Source organism: Thunnus albacares, chromosome 15, assembly GCF_914725855.1.
Source record: "Thunnus albacares chromosome 15, fThuAlb1.1, whole genome shotgun sequence".
NCBI lineage: Eukaryota > Metazoa > Chordata > Actinopteri > Scombriformes > Scombridae > Thunnus > Thunnus albacares.
The window spans coordinates 30,421,913-30,437,929 of record NC_058120.1 but is presented as its reverse complement, the minus strand read 5'-3'; the positions used below and the strand labels follow the sequence as shown (position 1 = coordinate 30,437,929).

General features: G+C 43.0%; 2 protein-coding genes across 5 annotated transcripts in view; one reads left to right on the top strand and one right to left on the bottom strand.

Moving 5' to 3' along the window:
- Positions 1-493: 493 nt before the first annotated feature.
- Positions 494-13,233, bottom strand: heatr4 (HEAT repeat containing 4). Of its 3 annotated transcripts, none has more exons than XM_044375827.1 (12): positions 12,863-13,233; positions 11,294-11,869; positions 10,866-11,003; positions 9,065-9,591; positions 8,700-8,804; positions 8,476-8,594; positions 4,020-4,203; positions 3,101-3,170; positions 2,776-2,941; positions 2,634-2,685; positions 2,352-2,493; positions 494-579 (listed from the first exon to the last, which is right to left on the bottom strand). In XM_044375827.1, the coding sequence occupies exons 2-12, from the start codon at positions 11,853-11,855 to the stop codon at positions 506-508; spliced, it is 2,139 nt and encodes a 712-aa protein (XP_044231762.1). In that variant the 5' UTR covers positions 11,856-11,869; positions 12,863-13,233; the 3' UTR covers positions 494-505. The 3 variants fall into 3 exon arrangements, with proteins under 3 accessions (XP_044231762.1, XP_044231763.1, XP_044231764.1); XM_044375828.1 differs by lacking the exon at positions 12,863-13,233 and adding an exon at positions 12,595-12,759; XM_044375829.1 differs by lacking the exon at positions 494-579 and having other exon boundaries at positions 2,273-2,493; positions 12,863-13,227.
- Positions 13,234-15,716: 2,483 nt separating this feature from the next.
- Positions 15,717-16,017, top strand: part of lrrc57 (leucine rich repeat containing 57) — a 5,227-nt gene continuing 4,926 nt past the window's right edge. For both annotated transcript variants that reach the window (XM_044375844.1, XM_044375845.1), the window contains exon 1: positions 15,717-15,887. The gene's annotated coding sequence lies outside the window, so the exon portion shown is untranslated. The remainder of the gene's footprint in view (positions 15,888-16,017) is intronic.

Sequence of the window (16,017 nt, the reverse complement as noted above, 5' to 3'; positions counted from 1 at the left end):
TCTCTGATCATCTTTCCATTATCTTCCCAACATGTGAAGTTGGTCTGTAGCTTGTTGGACTGTCGGGTCCTTTGCTGGTTTTATTACAGGTTTAATAACTGCATCTTTCCAACTTCTTCCCACGTTATTATATATTCCTAAAAGTTTGATTTCTGTCTGAACTCCTGAATGTTTTCAGGTGCGCACAACTCCAAATCTTAAGATTGTGTCGGGTGAACGGTAGTGATCAAGACTAAACAAACAAAACAGAACAATGGCACTCACTAATCCATCTTTATCTTCACGAATGTGTTTCAGCATTAAGCCATCATCAGTGCTCATGATGTGTGTGTGTGTGTGTGTGTGTGTGTGTGTTTGGTGCGGCTCACCATCAGCCTCACACTTAGGTTTTTGTGGTGAGTACAACTATTATATATTATATAAATAGAGATTGAAGGGAGCAGTGGTGTCAATTTGCTGCTTTTTTATAAAAAGACAGGAAAACATTGTTCACCTCCAGTCTGAATTATTTGTGTTTACAGAAATAAAGTTTTGATTGTAAAAGTGTTTTTTCTGTTGTTGGCGTCGGCGTCACTGCATCTGTTGAAATAGCACATTGTCTCACGTTAATATCAAAGAACTATATCACTGTGGATGATATTATTAATTCCTTCTATGTCTCCATATAAATGGGCAGACAAAACAAATAAGCCTCAAATTTTGCCACAAGTCTCTGAAGCAGGAGAACAATAAGCAGTAATGACCCTGAGAACTGGAGCTTGTTAATATTGCTGCTGTTTCTAACTGGGACTAAGATTCCTGAGCAGGATTCAGCATCGCAGGTCTTGTTGGACCTAAAACAGATTATTGAGCTTGTGGTTTCTCCAGTTCACAACGATGAGTCTTCTGCAAACCTTGAGAGCAAACTTTCAGACCACAGACGAAGGTATGAAGAGGTGTTTCCTAACATCACTACATACAACATTACAAACAACTAATCAGGTTTTTTGGGCCTCTTGCGGGACCATCAGGTTTGAGGCAAAGCAGAGTTTCTTTAACAAGGTAATTAAACACACCAGTTGCTTTAAAACACACTCGTCTCTCTGGCTGTGAAACACCAGTTAATGATCAGGTCCCACTTGATGCTGGAAGTCTCAGATGTATCTAGATTCTGATCCATCTGAAATACAGCCAGGAATAAACTAGCGGACCAGTGCGGTCGGTTGTGGGTCTGAAGGTGGCGTAACATTTCTTACGTAACGAGCTCCAGCAGCCTGCAGAATGATGAACAGTGACTTCCTCTATATAAGACTGTACCGTTTCATCACACTGCATCTGGACAGTCAGCTCTCTCTGTGGAGCCACAACTCCAGACCTGCAGGTCCATCAATACAATCAAGGCCAAATCTACTAAAGACCAATCAGCTGTGACCACTGAGTCTAGTTTACATTATTAATTCTTAATTGACATTGTGGGTGTATGTGATGTGCTGCTGTGTGTAGCTTTGTATTTTGTATGGTGCTTTGTACTGGTTGTTGTTGTGCAGTTGTTTTGATTGTGGGGGACTACGGATGCAAATTAGCTTCAAGCTAACTCCAGTGCATCTTTAATGTTTAAAACTGCACATTGTCCCAATCAATGTATCAAATCAAATAAATCAAATAATGTCGATGTTTTCCAGGTGGAAACATCCTGCTGCAACACTGAAGGTGTTGAAAGTCCTGGATGAAGATCAGGGACTCCACAGACCCTCATGTCCAACAAGTGGAGCCACCGCTCCTCCCTGGAGATCAGTCAGGTCAACCGTTCCGTACTTCCTGTCCAGCTGGGGCCGCTTGGCCTCAGTGAGACGGTGGGCGTCTCCAGGGTCAACCATGGTTACCATGGTTACCCTATAGCGTCACTGCTGTCAGAATGACCGAGTGCAACACTGTTATTAAAATATACTCTTATCTCTAAGTGAAACAACATCACGTCTCCCTTCATCAGCTTTTCAGCTTTGACTGAAGCTGATAAACAACAATAAAAACATTTAGTTTCTGATGTTCGGACAGAACATCATCAGATCCGGTTCTGACATCTGAAATGTGACCCGGACTACATACGTCAGCGCAGCTCTGTTCTGTCTGCTTTAATTCACCTTGTTGAAAAACAGTTTTTTCCAAATGTTGTGAAAGGATTAGTTCAGATCAATATATCGACTCTCGGTTCTTCTCTGCAGCTCCAGATCCTCCACATACTTTTTTAAGAGATTTAGATTCAAGTCAACAAATATGGAAGAAAACGAGCATCTAGAAAACAGAAGCTTTATTAAACAGACGGATGAATGTTCAGTGTCAGCAGTGAACGGCTGCGTTGTTGTCATCAGTACCGTCCGTCTGTCTGTATCGCTGAGTCAGCAGCAGGGCCAGCGTGGCGCGCTGCAGACGGCGTCCTGGACAACTTTGATCCTGCAGCTTCTCCAACAGCAACACTTTCTCTGTGAGCAGTCGCAGCTCACACTGACGCTTCATCTGCAACACGACCTGCAGGTTAGTTTGACTCACCGGAGCCTAAAGCTGCAGAATGATGTCATCACTGCACAATCATTCACAACAAACATAATAATTCCAACAATTTCAATGATTCTACACATTACTGTGTATAAATGAACCTGCAGACTGAACAGAGTGTCGCAGTGTTCCTCTTCCTCCTCCTTCATCAACCTGCAGGAACACAGAAAACGTCCCAAAACGTTTTATGTTATTATGTGAGATGTTTATGTTTATGTAAACAAACACAGTGAGGGTTCAGACCTGCGTCCGCTGGGCTGATCGTCGCCCTGCAGCTCGTCTGAAGGCTGCTGTGAGCTGTGCAGCAGCTGGCGGGCGGCGAGCTGCAGCTCCGCCTCCTCCTCTGTCTCCACGCAGCGCAGCAGCGTCTCCTGCACGCCCGCTGCTGACAAACCCAGCGCACCCACAGCTGCAAGAACAGCACACGTTCACCAGCTGACGTCAGGTTTTCACGTTATCCATCAGACTGTTTACTGTCATTTTAAGACTTTTACAACATCTGAATGTTTTCAACAGTATTTAGTTTTATAAACAGTTTTATTATGTGATATATGATGGATTTATGCACCGTTGATGGCAGACAGCCGGACCTCCTGTGCCGGGTCGTCCTCCACCAGCTCCAGCAGTCGTCTCACAACCTGCATCACACAGAACAGCCGCTGATGTCACTCAGACGCCACAGAGTCCGGCGTCCTCTGATAAACGAAGGGTTTGAGTCTTTCTGACTCTGTGTGTTACAGCGGAGGACTAAACGGACGATAAACAAGCCGATCGAATGAGCAGCTCCGTGATTGATTCTTTTAACAGAACAAGAACAAAGTTGAGGTCCGTTTTAAAATATGAGGAACACTCCTCAGTAACCTCTGTGGTGGACTGAACAGCTCTACAGGAGCAGAAGAGAGCTGCACCTCCTCCTGGACAGGAAGTCATGGCAGCAGTGGTGGAATATGTAACCTCTCGTCATCGTCATCACGGAGACAAACATCCTCTGATTAGTTGTCTTCAGGCCACCGGTTACAACGTAATGTTGTTGTAGTGATGTGATGTACGATCAGGGTGTTTTATTTTGAACATTGACCTGACTTCCTGTCCGGCTCAGTGTTTCTCTGTACAGTTATTCTGCAGTATTAATGGCTCCATGCTGACACATTATCAGCCCTTATATTACTGTTCACTAACTGCTCTGCAGCAGCCGTCACAGCTGTGTTGAAACGTTGCCACCTGTGAACCAGCCGGATGCTTTTGTTGTGAGGCAGCTATAGAAAATGTAGCGTATTAGTGTTATTATCAAGTTAGCAGAGCTTTTATCTAGACAACAGATGGACATATTCTGGTCAGATTGAAATATTGCAGGGAGGGACATGAAGAGGTGAGCTGATGATGCAGAGCTGCAGATGGCAGGAAGTGCAAACGTCATCAAGGTAAACAAAGCTTTACCTGTCTGTGCTGTAAACATCTTACAGCAACTCCTTCACCTCCTTTCTCACCATCTCATCCTTCAGCAGCAGAGACGCAGCCGTCACGCACGCCTGCTTTCGGACAGTAACGACCTCGTCGCTGAGGCAGGACACAACGGGCTCGAGCAGCTTTGCTGTTGTGATCTTCAGGCGGCTGATGAGATCCAGAGCTTCAATCCTTCTCTGGAGTCCTCGCGGCTCCTCCAGCTTCAACCTGCAACCACCGGCAGAGATCAGAGATAAATGTATGCACAGCTGTTTATAACGAAAGGCTGGCAAATGGAAATATGGATCAGAGGAGACAAAGCTGCTGACTTTAAGAGAAGCTTTACTTTAATTGCTGATTGTCTGAAATAATCAAATAGTTTCATTGATTTGATTTACTGATTAGGACAGTGTGCAGTTTTAAACATTAAAGATGCACTGCAACGGAGTTAGCTCAACGCTAATTTACATCCACAGTCCCCAACAATCAAAACATACAACAGCACAACAACAAACAACAAACACAGAGAACACAACAAACAAAATACAAAATACAAAATACAAAGCTACACACAACAGCACATCACATACACCCACAACGTCAATCAGAAATGAATAATGTAAACTTGTCACATTAAAAGCAAGACGACCTGCACTGATGAGACGACCATAGATGGAGTTTAGACTCAGTGGTCACACAGCTGATTGGTCTTTAGTAGATGTTTTAATTTGAATGTATTGATTGAACTACAGCTCTTCATATCATCAGGTAAACGTTCCACTGAGTCGTTGCTTTCACAGAGAAAACTGACTGTCTAATACAGTGTGATGAAATGGTCCAATCATGTATAGAGGAGATTCTGGAGGATCTAATAGAACTTACTGAGCGAGTGAACACAAAGTCACATAGTGGAGGAGGACAAACCGTTTAACATTTATAAACTAGACACAAATCTGAGAATTATCTTAATTTCTCAAAGCTCAGTAAATTGTATTTCTCCAGAAGCCTACAGTGATGGAAACGAATTGGCTTTTTGTCCAGAGTGTTTAGAGTTTGTTTGTATAAGGACTGTTTCTCCAGCCTGCCCCCAACATGTGATCAATAACACATATAGGAAAGAATCACAGCTGCATAAATATCTGCAGCGTCCAAAGACAGACAGTTTCTAATGTGTCTAAAATTTGCTAAGTGAACTTTATGTTTTTAACCGTTTTTTTAAACATGTTTCTTAAAGTTCAATTTTGGATCCAGTGTCACACCAAGATATTTAAAATCAGTAACTATGTCAATTTTTTCACCTTTGATGAGAATATCAGCGTTAGGAGGTTGTACCATAGTCTTACAGAGAAACATACCCTTCGTCTTGTTTACATTTAGACTCAGACATGATTGATCAAGCTAATGTTTGATCCTTTCCGATGCAATCGTTAGCTTAGCAGCAGCTAACTCAGCTGTTTTTGCATGTGTGTACACAACCGTGTCATCTGCATACATTTGTAGCTCTGCATCATGACACTGTTGAGGGAGATCATTAATATATAGACTAAATAATAGGGGACCTAACACTGACCCTTGTGGAACACCCATTGTGCACTTCATGTTACTGGACAGTGTGTCACCAACTTTAACACATAGTTGGAATTTCTCTGTGATGATTTTTAGTTTTATCCTCCCAGTTCACATTAAAATCACCCATAAGTAAAAATTCTTTGTTGAAATCTTTCAAGACTTCTGTGAGTTGATCATAGAAAGTGTCATCTGCAGAAGGAGGCTTGTAGATGTTAAAAGACATTTGTTGGGATAACATTATTTTTATCCCAACATATTCTAACGTGTTACCCGCATTATAAACCACACATTTACATTTGATGTTGTCTCTCACATAAAGAAGCAGCCCTCCTCCTCCTCTTCCATCAGGTCTGTCTCTTCTGAAACATTGGTATCCAGCACCGTGAACACATGAAACCATGTTTCAGTCACACAGAGAAAGTCCAGATTTAGCTGATTGCAGTAAAGCTTCTGATGTTAAAATGTCCACCGAATAGCCTCCTCGGTTTCAGCTTCGGGTCCTAGAAGACTTTTGCATGATTGACAGTTTGGAAGTGTTAGAATAACCTCTACTTCCTCACTGCCGGGTTTCGACCAACAGTGGTGTCAGCAGCAGGTTTTGTGAGAGAGACACTGGACCCATCAAGGTTTCCACAGCCCAGTAGTGAAAAGTTATTCATGGAGACATCACGCCTGGTGTTAACAAAGTTTAGTCTGTTGAGGGAGAGGCCCGGCTCAGGAAGCTGCTGTTCATTCATCACTGGCACCAGAGGAGTCCCAGACACACTCGGGCACAAATCAGCATCGAAGTTCTGCAGCGGTCCAGGGGTCACTGGTCCAGGATTTAGCTGAACATCTCTGGAGAGCAGGATCAGCATGAAGAGGAGACCTGCTGTTCTCTGAATGGGGTGGCAGATGACCGGTCCACTGGATCAGTGATTGGCTCTGGTACCTGGGCTCGTCCGTGCCGCAGGACAGAGGAATAGATCGCAAAATATCCCAGTAAGTTATGATGAAAACTCACTGTAGGAGCGTCAACTGGCCATGAGCCAGTATTTGTCCCAAGCTCAATCACTCGGTGTCCCAGTTGTTTTCCATCAATGTTGACTGCTCTGGCTAGACAGACACGTACAGGCAATACAGCAATGAGAACCAACAGTAGTCCAAAAAGCACTCCATGAAACACAGCCCAGGTGTTTTTGCTGATGTAACACTGCTTTGAACTTGACGCAGTTTTTGACAGGCATGCTCTGTGGTACGATAAACAGCCTCGGAGGACAGTCCTATGTAGCGATCCCATCCAGGATCCCGGTGGCCAGAGGGTAGAAGCTCCTCTTAAGCCCCTCAGCACCGGCCCGGTGCATCTGGAACCTCCTCTCGACCTCAGCGGGGAGAAAAGGCCGCCATCTGGGCGGTTAGGAACCCCAGAAGATCTATGTGGCCAGGACCGTTTCCTTCGATGTTGAGATGGATGTACAGATGGTCTTACTTGATGTTTAAACTGATGTTTACATTTGAAAACCTGGTAGCAGAGTCGGCAGGGGGATGAGCTGACCATCTCCCCATCCCAGTGAGTGACTCCCAGTCATATGCCATTGTTTCTTGAGTCCAGGGTGCATAGAAAGGCTGCAGCATGTGTGGATTACATTACCAGCAAGGATCCTTTCAGTTTTCTTCTTGTTTAAAAACAAAACAAAAAAACCTCTTCTGTCAGCTTCTTTAGTGTCGTATCTCCTTTGGAATATTGGTAACAGCAGGTAGCAGTTAGCAGTTGACAGCTAGCTAGTTGTTTTGATTTGAAAAATATATTCAGAGATGATGTTTTCTCTTCTGTTCTTGCTGATCAATTCTATTACTTCTTCTAGAAAGTCCTTTCTGAAGATTTCTGAGTGTTAATTTGCAAAATGTTCCACTTTTTTGGGTCCAAGTTTGAGATGTAATCAGGAGCTCACTCCCAGTGCAGCCACTCCTCCAGAATCAGAAGGAGTGGATTGATGAGTGGATCAAGCTGCTACCAGGCAGTAAAATAAAACTGTCTCAACTGTAGCTGTGACTTTTTCATCTTTTATTGGTGTAATTTGCTAAATGTACAAACATGAGTGAGTCAACTCCGTCACCATAAAGGTTCTGTATAACCGGTATGACCGAACAGCTGGACAACCTCAGAGTATGTTATTAATCTGCCAGCTGTTCTTACATACACCCCCCCCCCCCCCCCTCACCTGTCTAAACACATTTTAACTTTGAGCTTATAAAACATCCAACCAGATCCAGACCTGAGCTGGTGGAGGTAGACACAGAGCACATCTTCATCCAGTCTTCCTCTGAGATGACGAGTCCAGATTCTTTCTCCCATTTCAATCAAACCTTTTTTGTTGAATGTTTCTTAATGGATTGAATACTTGAGTATAATGTTGAAACCAGTTTCCTGTTGTCCTTATTTTCATCATGTTAATAAATATGTTGATTAAGCTGATATCACATTTCTCCATAAGTATTATCTGATCATTAAAATCAGCCCTGGTTTGTAGACCATAATGTATCTGAGATTCTGCCTTTGATGAGACTGAGCAGTAAGAGATGAGAAGCTTCAGCCTCCCATCAGTCATGCTGGCTTCAAACCTCGGTCAAAAGTCCGTCTCAGCAGTTCAGACTCTTTCAAATGCTGGTGATTTACATCCTGAAACCAGATTGTAAGATGAACCTCAGTCCATTAATTTAAACTATCAGAATGCTGCTTATATAAAGTTTTACTACAGTATGTGTAGCTCTGGGTTACAGCAGCATGCTGGTGGTCTTAATTATCGATTGCAGTTGCATATTGATAAGCTCCTGGATCAGTATTCATGTAACGTTAATTCACCCCCAGCATGGACTGACTGTAAATGTATGAATGGATAAATACTTTGAATGTTGTGTGTGTGCTGTTTACTGTCTGGTACAGTTTGGTACCTTAATTCATTGTGAACGTCCTGCACCTTTCCCAGAGTCATAAGCGTCTCCGCAGCGGCGAGGCACACCAGGTAGCTTTGGTCGTTACACATCAAGTGGGTCAGTTTGTGCACAACATCCTGTTACAAAACACAACAGACGCACAGTTTTCACCGGCCAGAGAGAAGCTGCTATAGTTATTTCCTTACTTCATCAACCTTGATAAGTAACAGCAGGCTCTTTACCTTATTGATGGGCCACTTGAGACCTGATAGAGTGTTACAGGCCAACAGTCTGGTTCTATATTCAGAACGGTTCAGATGCTCTGCCAGCAGGGAACGCACAAGAGTCTAAAAACGAAAGTTAAGAGGGGGAACTAGTTTGGTCATGTTAGTGGGATCACTGAAGGAAACCCATAGTTTTTCTTGTTTTTGATACAATGAATATTAGATATGAGACTCATTTAATCAGCATTAAAAACCAAATCATGGCTTATATGACAGAATGTACATTTACAAATCAGGCAGACAGGTAAACACATTTACAGAAACAAGCACTGAAAACTGATGAGACAATGAGTTAGTAGCCTAGCCAAGGAGTTGACTCTAACCGTCTCGCTGGTGAAGTGGGTAAGCAGTGACACCACCAGCTGGGTGTCAGGGAGTTGGTCCTGGGTGTCAGGGAGTTGGTCCTGGGGGTCAGGGAGTTGGTCCTGGGGGTCAGGGAGTTGGTCCTGGGGGTCAGGGAGTTGGTCCTTGGTGTCAGGGAGTTGGTCCTTGGTGTCAGGGAGTTGGTCCTGGGTGTCAGGGAGTTGGTCCTGGGGGTCAGGGAGTTGGTCCTGGGGGTCAGGGAGTTGGTCCTTGGTGTCAGGGAGTTGGTCCTTGGTGTCAGGGAGTTGGTCCTGGGTGTCAGGGAGTTGGTTCTGGGTGTCAGGGAGTTGGTCCCGGGAGCCAAGGAGATGGTCCTGGGGGCCAGGGAGATGATCCTGGGGGCCAGGGAGATGGTCCTGGGAGTCTGGCTGGTCCTGGCAGAGGAAGAGTTGTGCTAAAATTCTCTGGATGACCACCCTACTGTCGTCTCCATCCAGGGCTAAACACTGTGCAGCCATCCAACCATCAGCATCCGAACTTACAGAGTCTGCAACACAACACCACCAGCTGGTTGAAAGAACTCCAGTGTCAGTTATGAGTGAGTCGGATATTACACTGGTTAAAACAGACTAACTTGATGGACAGGTATCTGCAGCGTAGGACATGTTAGTACGGGCTGCTAACAAGTACAATTTTGGGGGGGGGGGGGGGTAAAACCAAATAATAAAAATAATCATATTGTAATATTGTAAAATAGAATACATAGCATGCATAACAAGATAAGATGGAAGATAAAAACCCACTGAAAGAAAAATAGCATTAAAAATAGAACAAATGGAATATATCAAATCAAATCAAATACAACATTTTAAAAGAATCGGAATGCAAAAAAGAATTTCCGGCTGTATCATTAAAGTCGTAGCCAGTTAAAGGTTAAAGTGAAGAAATACGTTTTTAGTTTTCTTTTAAAAATATCCAGCGAGCTGCTTAGTTAGCTGTTAGTAGTGTGTTCCATCGTTCACTTTTAGTCTTTGTTAAGGTTACGTTGGCATCAAAGAACACACAGTAATGATCAAATACTGAGACATTATCAATGTTTAACCCTTTTGTTATTACTAAATCTAGAGTGTTACCATGGTGATGAGGGGTTTCATTTACATGTTGGGTGAGTTCAAAGCTGTCCAGTAAATTCATTAGTTCCCCAGCTTTGGAGTCATTCTTTTTATTAATATGAATGTTCAGGTCTCCGTTCAGGATTAACCATCATATGACAAATGATGGTGTAGTTGCCCGTGTGTGCTGTCCTTCACGCTTATCCACACAGTCTCGTTTGGGTTTAGCATCCCAAGGGCATGATGTGATGTGTAGATGAACTCCATCAGGTTTAAAGTCTTTACACTTCCAAAATATATTGAAATTGTCAGCACTTCAATCTCCTCTCAATCAGTTCAATCTCTCAGTTTTGCTGAGTTTAGAGACATAGCTTTTACATTGTCTTTAGCTGTTCGGAGAAGCTTTGTATTCTAAGCTAGGCTATGCTAGGCTAAGCTAGTAGCTAAGTCCTGTAGGGTTCTGAAATGTTCCCTTGTCCTGAAAGTAAACTTTTGTTCTGTTCTGTAATTCCACAATAGATGTTTTCGTTAATAGCTCTCTTTGGAAGAATATTTAGGAAATTAGAAAATGAAAGAAAAAAAGCACAAAGCATATAGCAAACAGAGAGCTGAGGACACACGTCTGCAGAACAACCAGAACTATATCAAATCAAATGGCGATTCAGTCTGATTATCAGGCAAACAAGCAGCAGTTAGAAAACGGTGGTACCTTGCAGGACAGTGTTGTTGAGGACACGGGAGTCGGGTCGGCAGTCAGCGGCCGCTATCTGGTCTCTCCACACGGGGTCATCCACCACCGAGGACGGACGCTCCTGATCAACAGCCAACACGGTCCCAACAGTCTGGGCTGGAGGACGAGTGCGCACACACACACACACACACACACACACACACACACACACACACACACACACACACACACGTGAAAAGTTTACGTTAGATTTATATTTTAGGTGCTTTTTAGTGTAACACAGGAGAGCTTAAGTATGAAAAGCTTCAAGTCTTTTACCATTAAAGAGCAGACTATACTGAGAACAGAGGCTGTAAACCTGTGGGGGTGCAGGTCCAGTCTCCATGGTAACTCTCTCTGAAACTGCATCTGCATTCATAAATCACACTGACTTCAGCCTAACTTACTCTTGTTGGCGTGTGTGGTCATTGTGTCCGGGGCTGGGGAGGACCTCCTCTGCTGGTTAATGTGGTACTTTGAGTCATCTGAGGTGATCTGGTCATGACTCTGGTGAGCCACCTTTTGGACGGGTTTGCCTGAACCTGAAGCCTCCTCCACATAGTGGTTATTACCAGTGACTGCTGTCCCCCTGTTTCCCGTGCTGGAGCTCTGCAGCAGCTGTACGCCTTGCGGCCGAGGAGGCGAACGATCCACAGACTGCAGTAACCCTCTGAATCCCAGTAACCTCGGCAGAACCTGTGGGTTCTTTGGCCTTGGAGGCAATCTAGAAAGTTTCCTGTCTTGTGTCGTCCTCTTGGCGGCTGGTTCCAGGACTCCCGTGGGCCTGAATAACTGCCGGAAGTCGGCTTGGCTGTAAGAGATGCTGTCTGCATCGAGCTCCGCCATTATGTCATGGGAGAAAGTGAGGCCAGCGGCGGCATCGGTCAGAAACCGCTGGTAAAGAAGCTGGGATCTCCGCATGTGGATGGAGGCTGAGCCGCAGACTTTAGGGCCACCAGGTGAACCCATTTCACCTGCAGGATCTGGATGAACAGACACAAATCACCACAAACCGAACATATGCTTTGCTGTTTGCTGTGACACATTCCAGTGTGAGTGGGCACTAAAGCCCAGCGGCGCCTGTATGCCGCCATGTTCATTACACCCACAGTGCAACAAGGGTTCAACAGTGCTCAGGACATGCTCGATCAGATGTGAGGCAGTGGTAGGAAAATAGTGGCCCGCAGGCCAAATCTGGCCCTCCGTTAAAAATATTTGGCCCCGTAACAAAAGCTGAAGTTTCTTTTACATAATTCTTCATAAATCTACAGCAGACAATGATGCAAACACGTCCTTATAAAGATGAGCTGTTAACATCTTAGAATCTCACCAGATGAAAAACAATAAAGGTAAATAACATCATGTGGCTGATGTGAGCAGAACAGATCTGTGTCAGTAACAGAACTGAAGTGATGATGCAGCCCGCTGAGGAGAAGTTATCAATGACATTTCTATTCTCGTCATGTGACAGGTATAATCATAAACTGCTGTCACTCTGTTAGAACAAACCAACAACAAACTCTTCTATTAACCAATTTTATTCTTGAATGAATTAAAGGAGAAATAAAGTGACAAAACATATTAACAACATGTTAGGATGTACCAGACCGGTCCCCCAGTAAGCCGTGCTGGTAGAAACTGGCCCACTGGTTTAACCTGATTCCTCTGCTGACGGAAGAGGAAACGTGTGAAGTAGAACCAGACTCACCTGAAGCTTCTTCAGGTCAGGTGTTTAAAGCTGTGTGTCCAATTATAAACCTCTGTTGTTGTTGGGAGGACGGGGTTGATATGTCCTAACGTCATAATACTTATGTACTTTTACTGCGATACTTTAACTACATCAAACTCATAATATTGTGTATTTTTTCATGCAGGACTTTTACTTTAATGGACTTTAAAGTTGTTGTATTGGAAGTATTTAAATGTTTAGCTTAGCATACAGACTGGAAAAAGGGTAAAATGTGTAAGTTGCGGACCTGACGTTAGCTGCGTGATGTTCACAGCGCGAAGCTGTTAACCGCCATCTGGAGTCTGACCCGCTCCCGCTCAGAGTTCGTCCTCCGCGGCGTCTGGAAGCTGTAACTCGGCGGCCTCTGTCTCTTTGAGCTGTCCTGGATGAGATAAACGGAATAAACTACCAGATAGTTTTAACCATAGACTGTGAAAGGACTCAACGACTCATCTTTGTTGAATAAGCGTTCTGATTCGCGCCTGCGACTGGCCTGGTCGCTATAGCAACGGCTGCTGAGGCTCACGGGTACTGTAGTATTTATCCACGTTACATTCCCGCCATCTGGCAAACAGAAATAAACCGGACTATTTTACAGCGAAAATGGTTTTCATTTATTGATTTATATTCACAGACAGGCACTGACCAACATATCTGTATAAATGTGCCAGCGTTAGCCACGTCTCAATGCAGATAAGTTCAATTCAACTTACTGGGGAAATAATACAGTTAACCGATGAAATAATAAAACCTGTACACGTGTGTAGATTTGGGTATATGCAGGTGTTTCAAATAATCCAGCTGTTAAAGCCTCATAATATTAACGGTTAAACATGCGCAGAGACGCCGGTTTGTAAAACTGTTCGGACGTTGGTGTCGTGTCCCGCCAAAAATGGTTCTGGTTGCCAAAAACCAACATGCACATGAAATAAATCATGAAACTCAAGTCAAATAGCTTTTTAGTGGACATGTGCACTTATTTGGAATATATATATATATATAAATTCATGTGTAAGTGTCCATTTCTCCCTCTAATGAATATTCACAATACTCACATAAACTTGTGAGCAGACGTCACAGGATGTCGTCCTTTCCACGTTCAATAAAGCTCCACCTGGACCTGATTTCAAAAACACTTCAAATACTTCTCAAAGTTTCGCTGAGCAACACGTCTATGGCTGTTTTATGTATTTCATATAAAAACGTTGATGTTTATTCATTAATGGTTGAGAGCAGGACGTCCTTAATGCCTTTTTAATAGCAAAGCAACGCTGTGGGCTTAAACCGGGTTAATAAAAGTTATGAAGGGTTTATTATTGAGTCACGTATCTTCATATTTTTGGTCATTCATGTTTAATCTGAACAGACCATCATCACTCTGTCTCACAAGAATACTCACAGTCCAGCAGGGTTGACAGCTGAGCTCGATGAGGCCAGAAACAGCAGAAATAAAGCTGCTGGCTCACTTTGCTTTTGTGTTGGTGTTTACGTTGATGAAGAGTTCAGTGATTTAGAGCCTGTTTTCTTCACAGAGTTCAGACGAGGACTGTTTACATCCTCGAGTTAGCATTAGCATTAGCATTAGCCTGCAGCACCTGGAAACTGGAGAAACCTGCATCAGATGGTATTAAAAGAGTTAAGAACTCAAACTGTTATTTATCTACAAGATGTACTTTTGATAATTATCTTTTTCTGTTGTTTATCCAATTAAAATACTGTCACATGTCAATATTGACTCAGTGTGTTTCTGTCAGAATGATGCATATTAACCAAGATCATGTTCACTGTGTACATGAACTTTCATAGAAAAGCTGAATGCGTAGTAACTACATGTTGCTGGGACATGTTGCTGGGACATGTTGCTGGGACATGTTGCACAACTTCCATTTGAAACTGTTTCTGAACCGTAACGAGACGTTTTGACTGGACCTTCAAACAACAGTCACTCAGTGTCTCACTGTTTGCTGCTTTGCTCATTAAGAATTTCTGTCCTTTGTCCAACTTTGACCTTTTCAACAAGACTGACAACATATTAACGGATGGAAACTGTCAGACTTCCTGTTTGCAGTTAATATCTGCTCCATGCTTCACAGTTTGTTCAATAAACAAACAAACAAACAAACACGAACAACTGCAATTGTGATTTTTGGCAGATGAGGGACAGACTGTGATGCTGTTCAGCATCATCATAACATCACGTTTCCTTATTTCCGGTTTCAGCTGCCACTCCATCACTAACATGGAGACAGCTGTGCCTGCACATCTGTGTGCAGAGATTAATGGGATTTGAGTGGGATATTCAGCCCACTCACACTGCTGTTAGGCTTAATAAAATAAAGATTATGTTTCATTCTGCTCTCAAGTTTGCTTCTTTAACCTTAAAGGACCTGGATTCTTAAGTCCATCATAGCAGAAATACACTGTATATATAGATAGATAGATAGATAGATAGATATAGATATATACTGTAATTAACTGAGAAAACTACAGTACAGATGGATAACAAATTACAGCATAAACAAGAATAAATTAGTGGAAAAACATAATTATTTCAGGTGTCTCTACAGAGGAAACACTGAGGGGTCACTGAGCAGTTTACACAATACAATAGAAAAGCCTTCTGAGGTCAACAGTCTTGCTTCTTTGCCATAAATGTTGAACTTGTTGTAAACTGTTGTTTCACTTGTAGGAATCTTCGGGTCTGTCCAGATGTTTTCTGTGTGAGTGCAGCAGCCCTGCATGGTGATATTTAGGATCTGGTTTTTGACGAGCATAGCAGCAGTTTTATATACAAGTGAACTTTTTGAGAAGAGTACTTCATTTTGTTGTTATATATATAAATCTGTCATAACAGGCTCAAAGTATTTATAATTGTCTTTTATAAATCCAGTGGCTTCCAATAAAAAGCTACATTAAAAGAAAAGAACATTATTGAACTGATTAGTTTTTTATTTTCATGTTTTCATGTATTTTCTGTTCCTGCTACTGGATTATTATTATTAGTAGTAATAGTAGTAGTAGTATTAGTATTCATTAAACAATAAAACAAAGTTTTTTTGTTTTACAGAGTTAACGCCCCTGCTAGTGCGCATGCCCACAGTGACGTCTCTCGCTCCTGTGTTCCTATTGGCTGACGCAGCGGGGTCCCGGCGGCTGCTCTTCAGCTTCAAACTTCTACTTTAACTTTCTGATGTTTTTACACTTGTCATCAGACGCAGTTTTAAAGGTTTCTGGAAGTTAAAGGCGCCGTTTTAACATCCCTATGCTGTGACGTAAGTAAAACCACCCCGTTAGCTGAGCTGCAGGCTAACAGGCTAACGGGCTAACAGGCTAACGTCTCTGAGCTAACAGCTCTCACACCCTAAACATGATCCAGTGTGACGTCTGTTAGGCTTTCCGTAG

Coding starts and splice junctions, on each gene's coding strand:
- heatr4 (XM_044375827.1), bottom strand. CDS start 11,855: ATGGGTTCACCTGGTGGCCCTAAAGTCTGCGGCTCAGCCTCCATCCAC. Junction 9,592..10,865: donor CAACAACACTGTCCTGCAAG/GTACCACCGTTT, acceptor GTTGTGTTGCAG/ACTCTGTAAGTTCGGATGCT. Junction 2,942..3,100: donor CCGGCTGTCTGCCATCAACG/GTGCATAAATCC, acceptor CTGTTCTTGCAG/CTGTGGGTGCGCTGGGTTTG.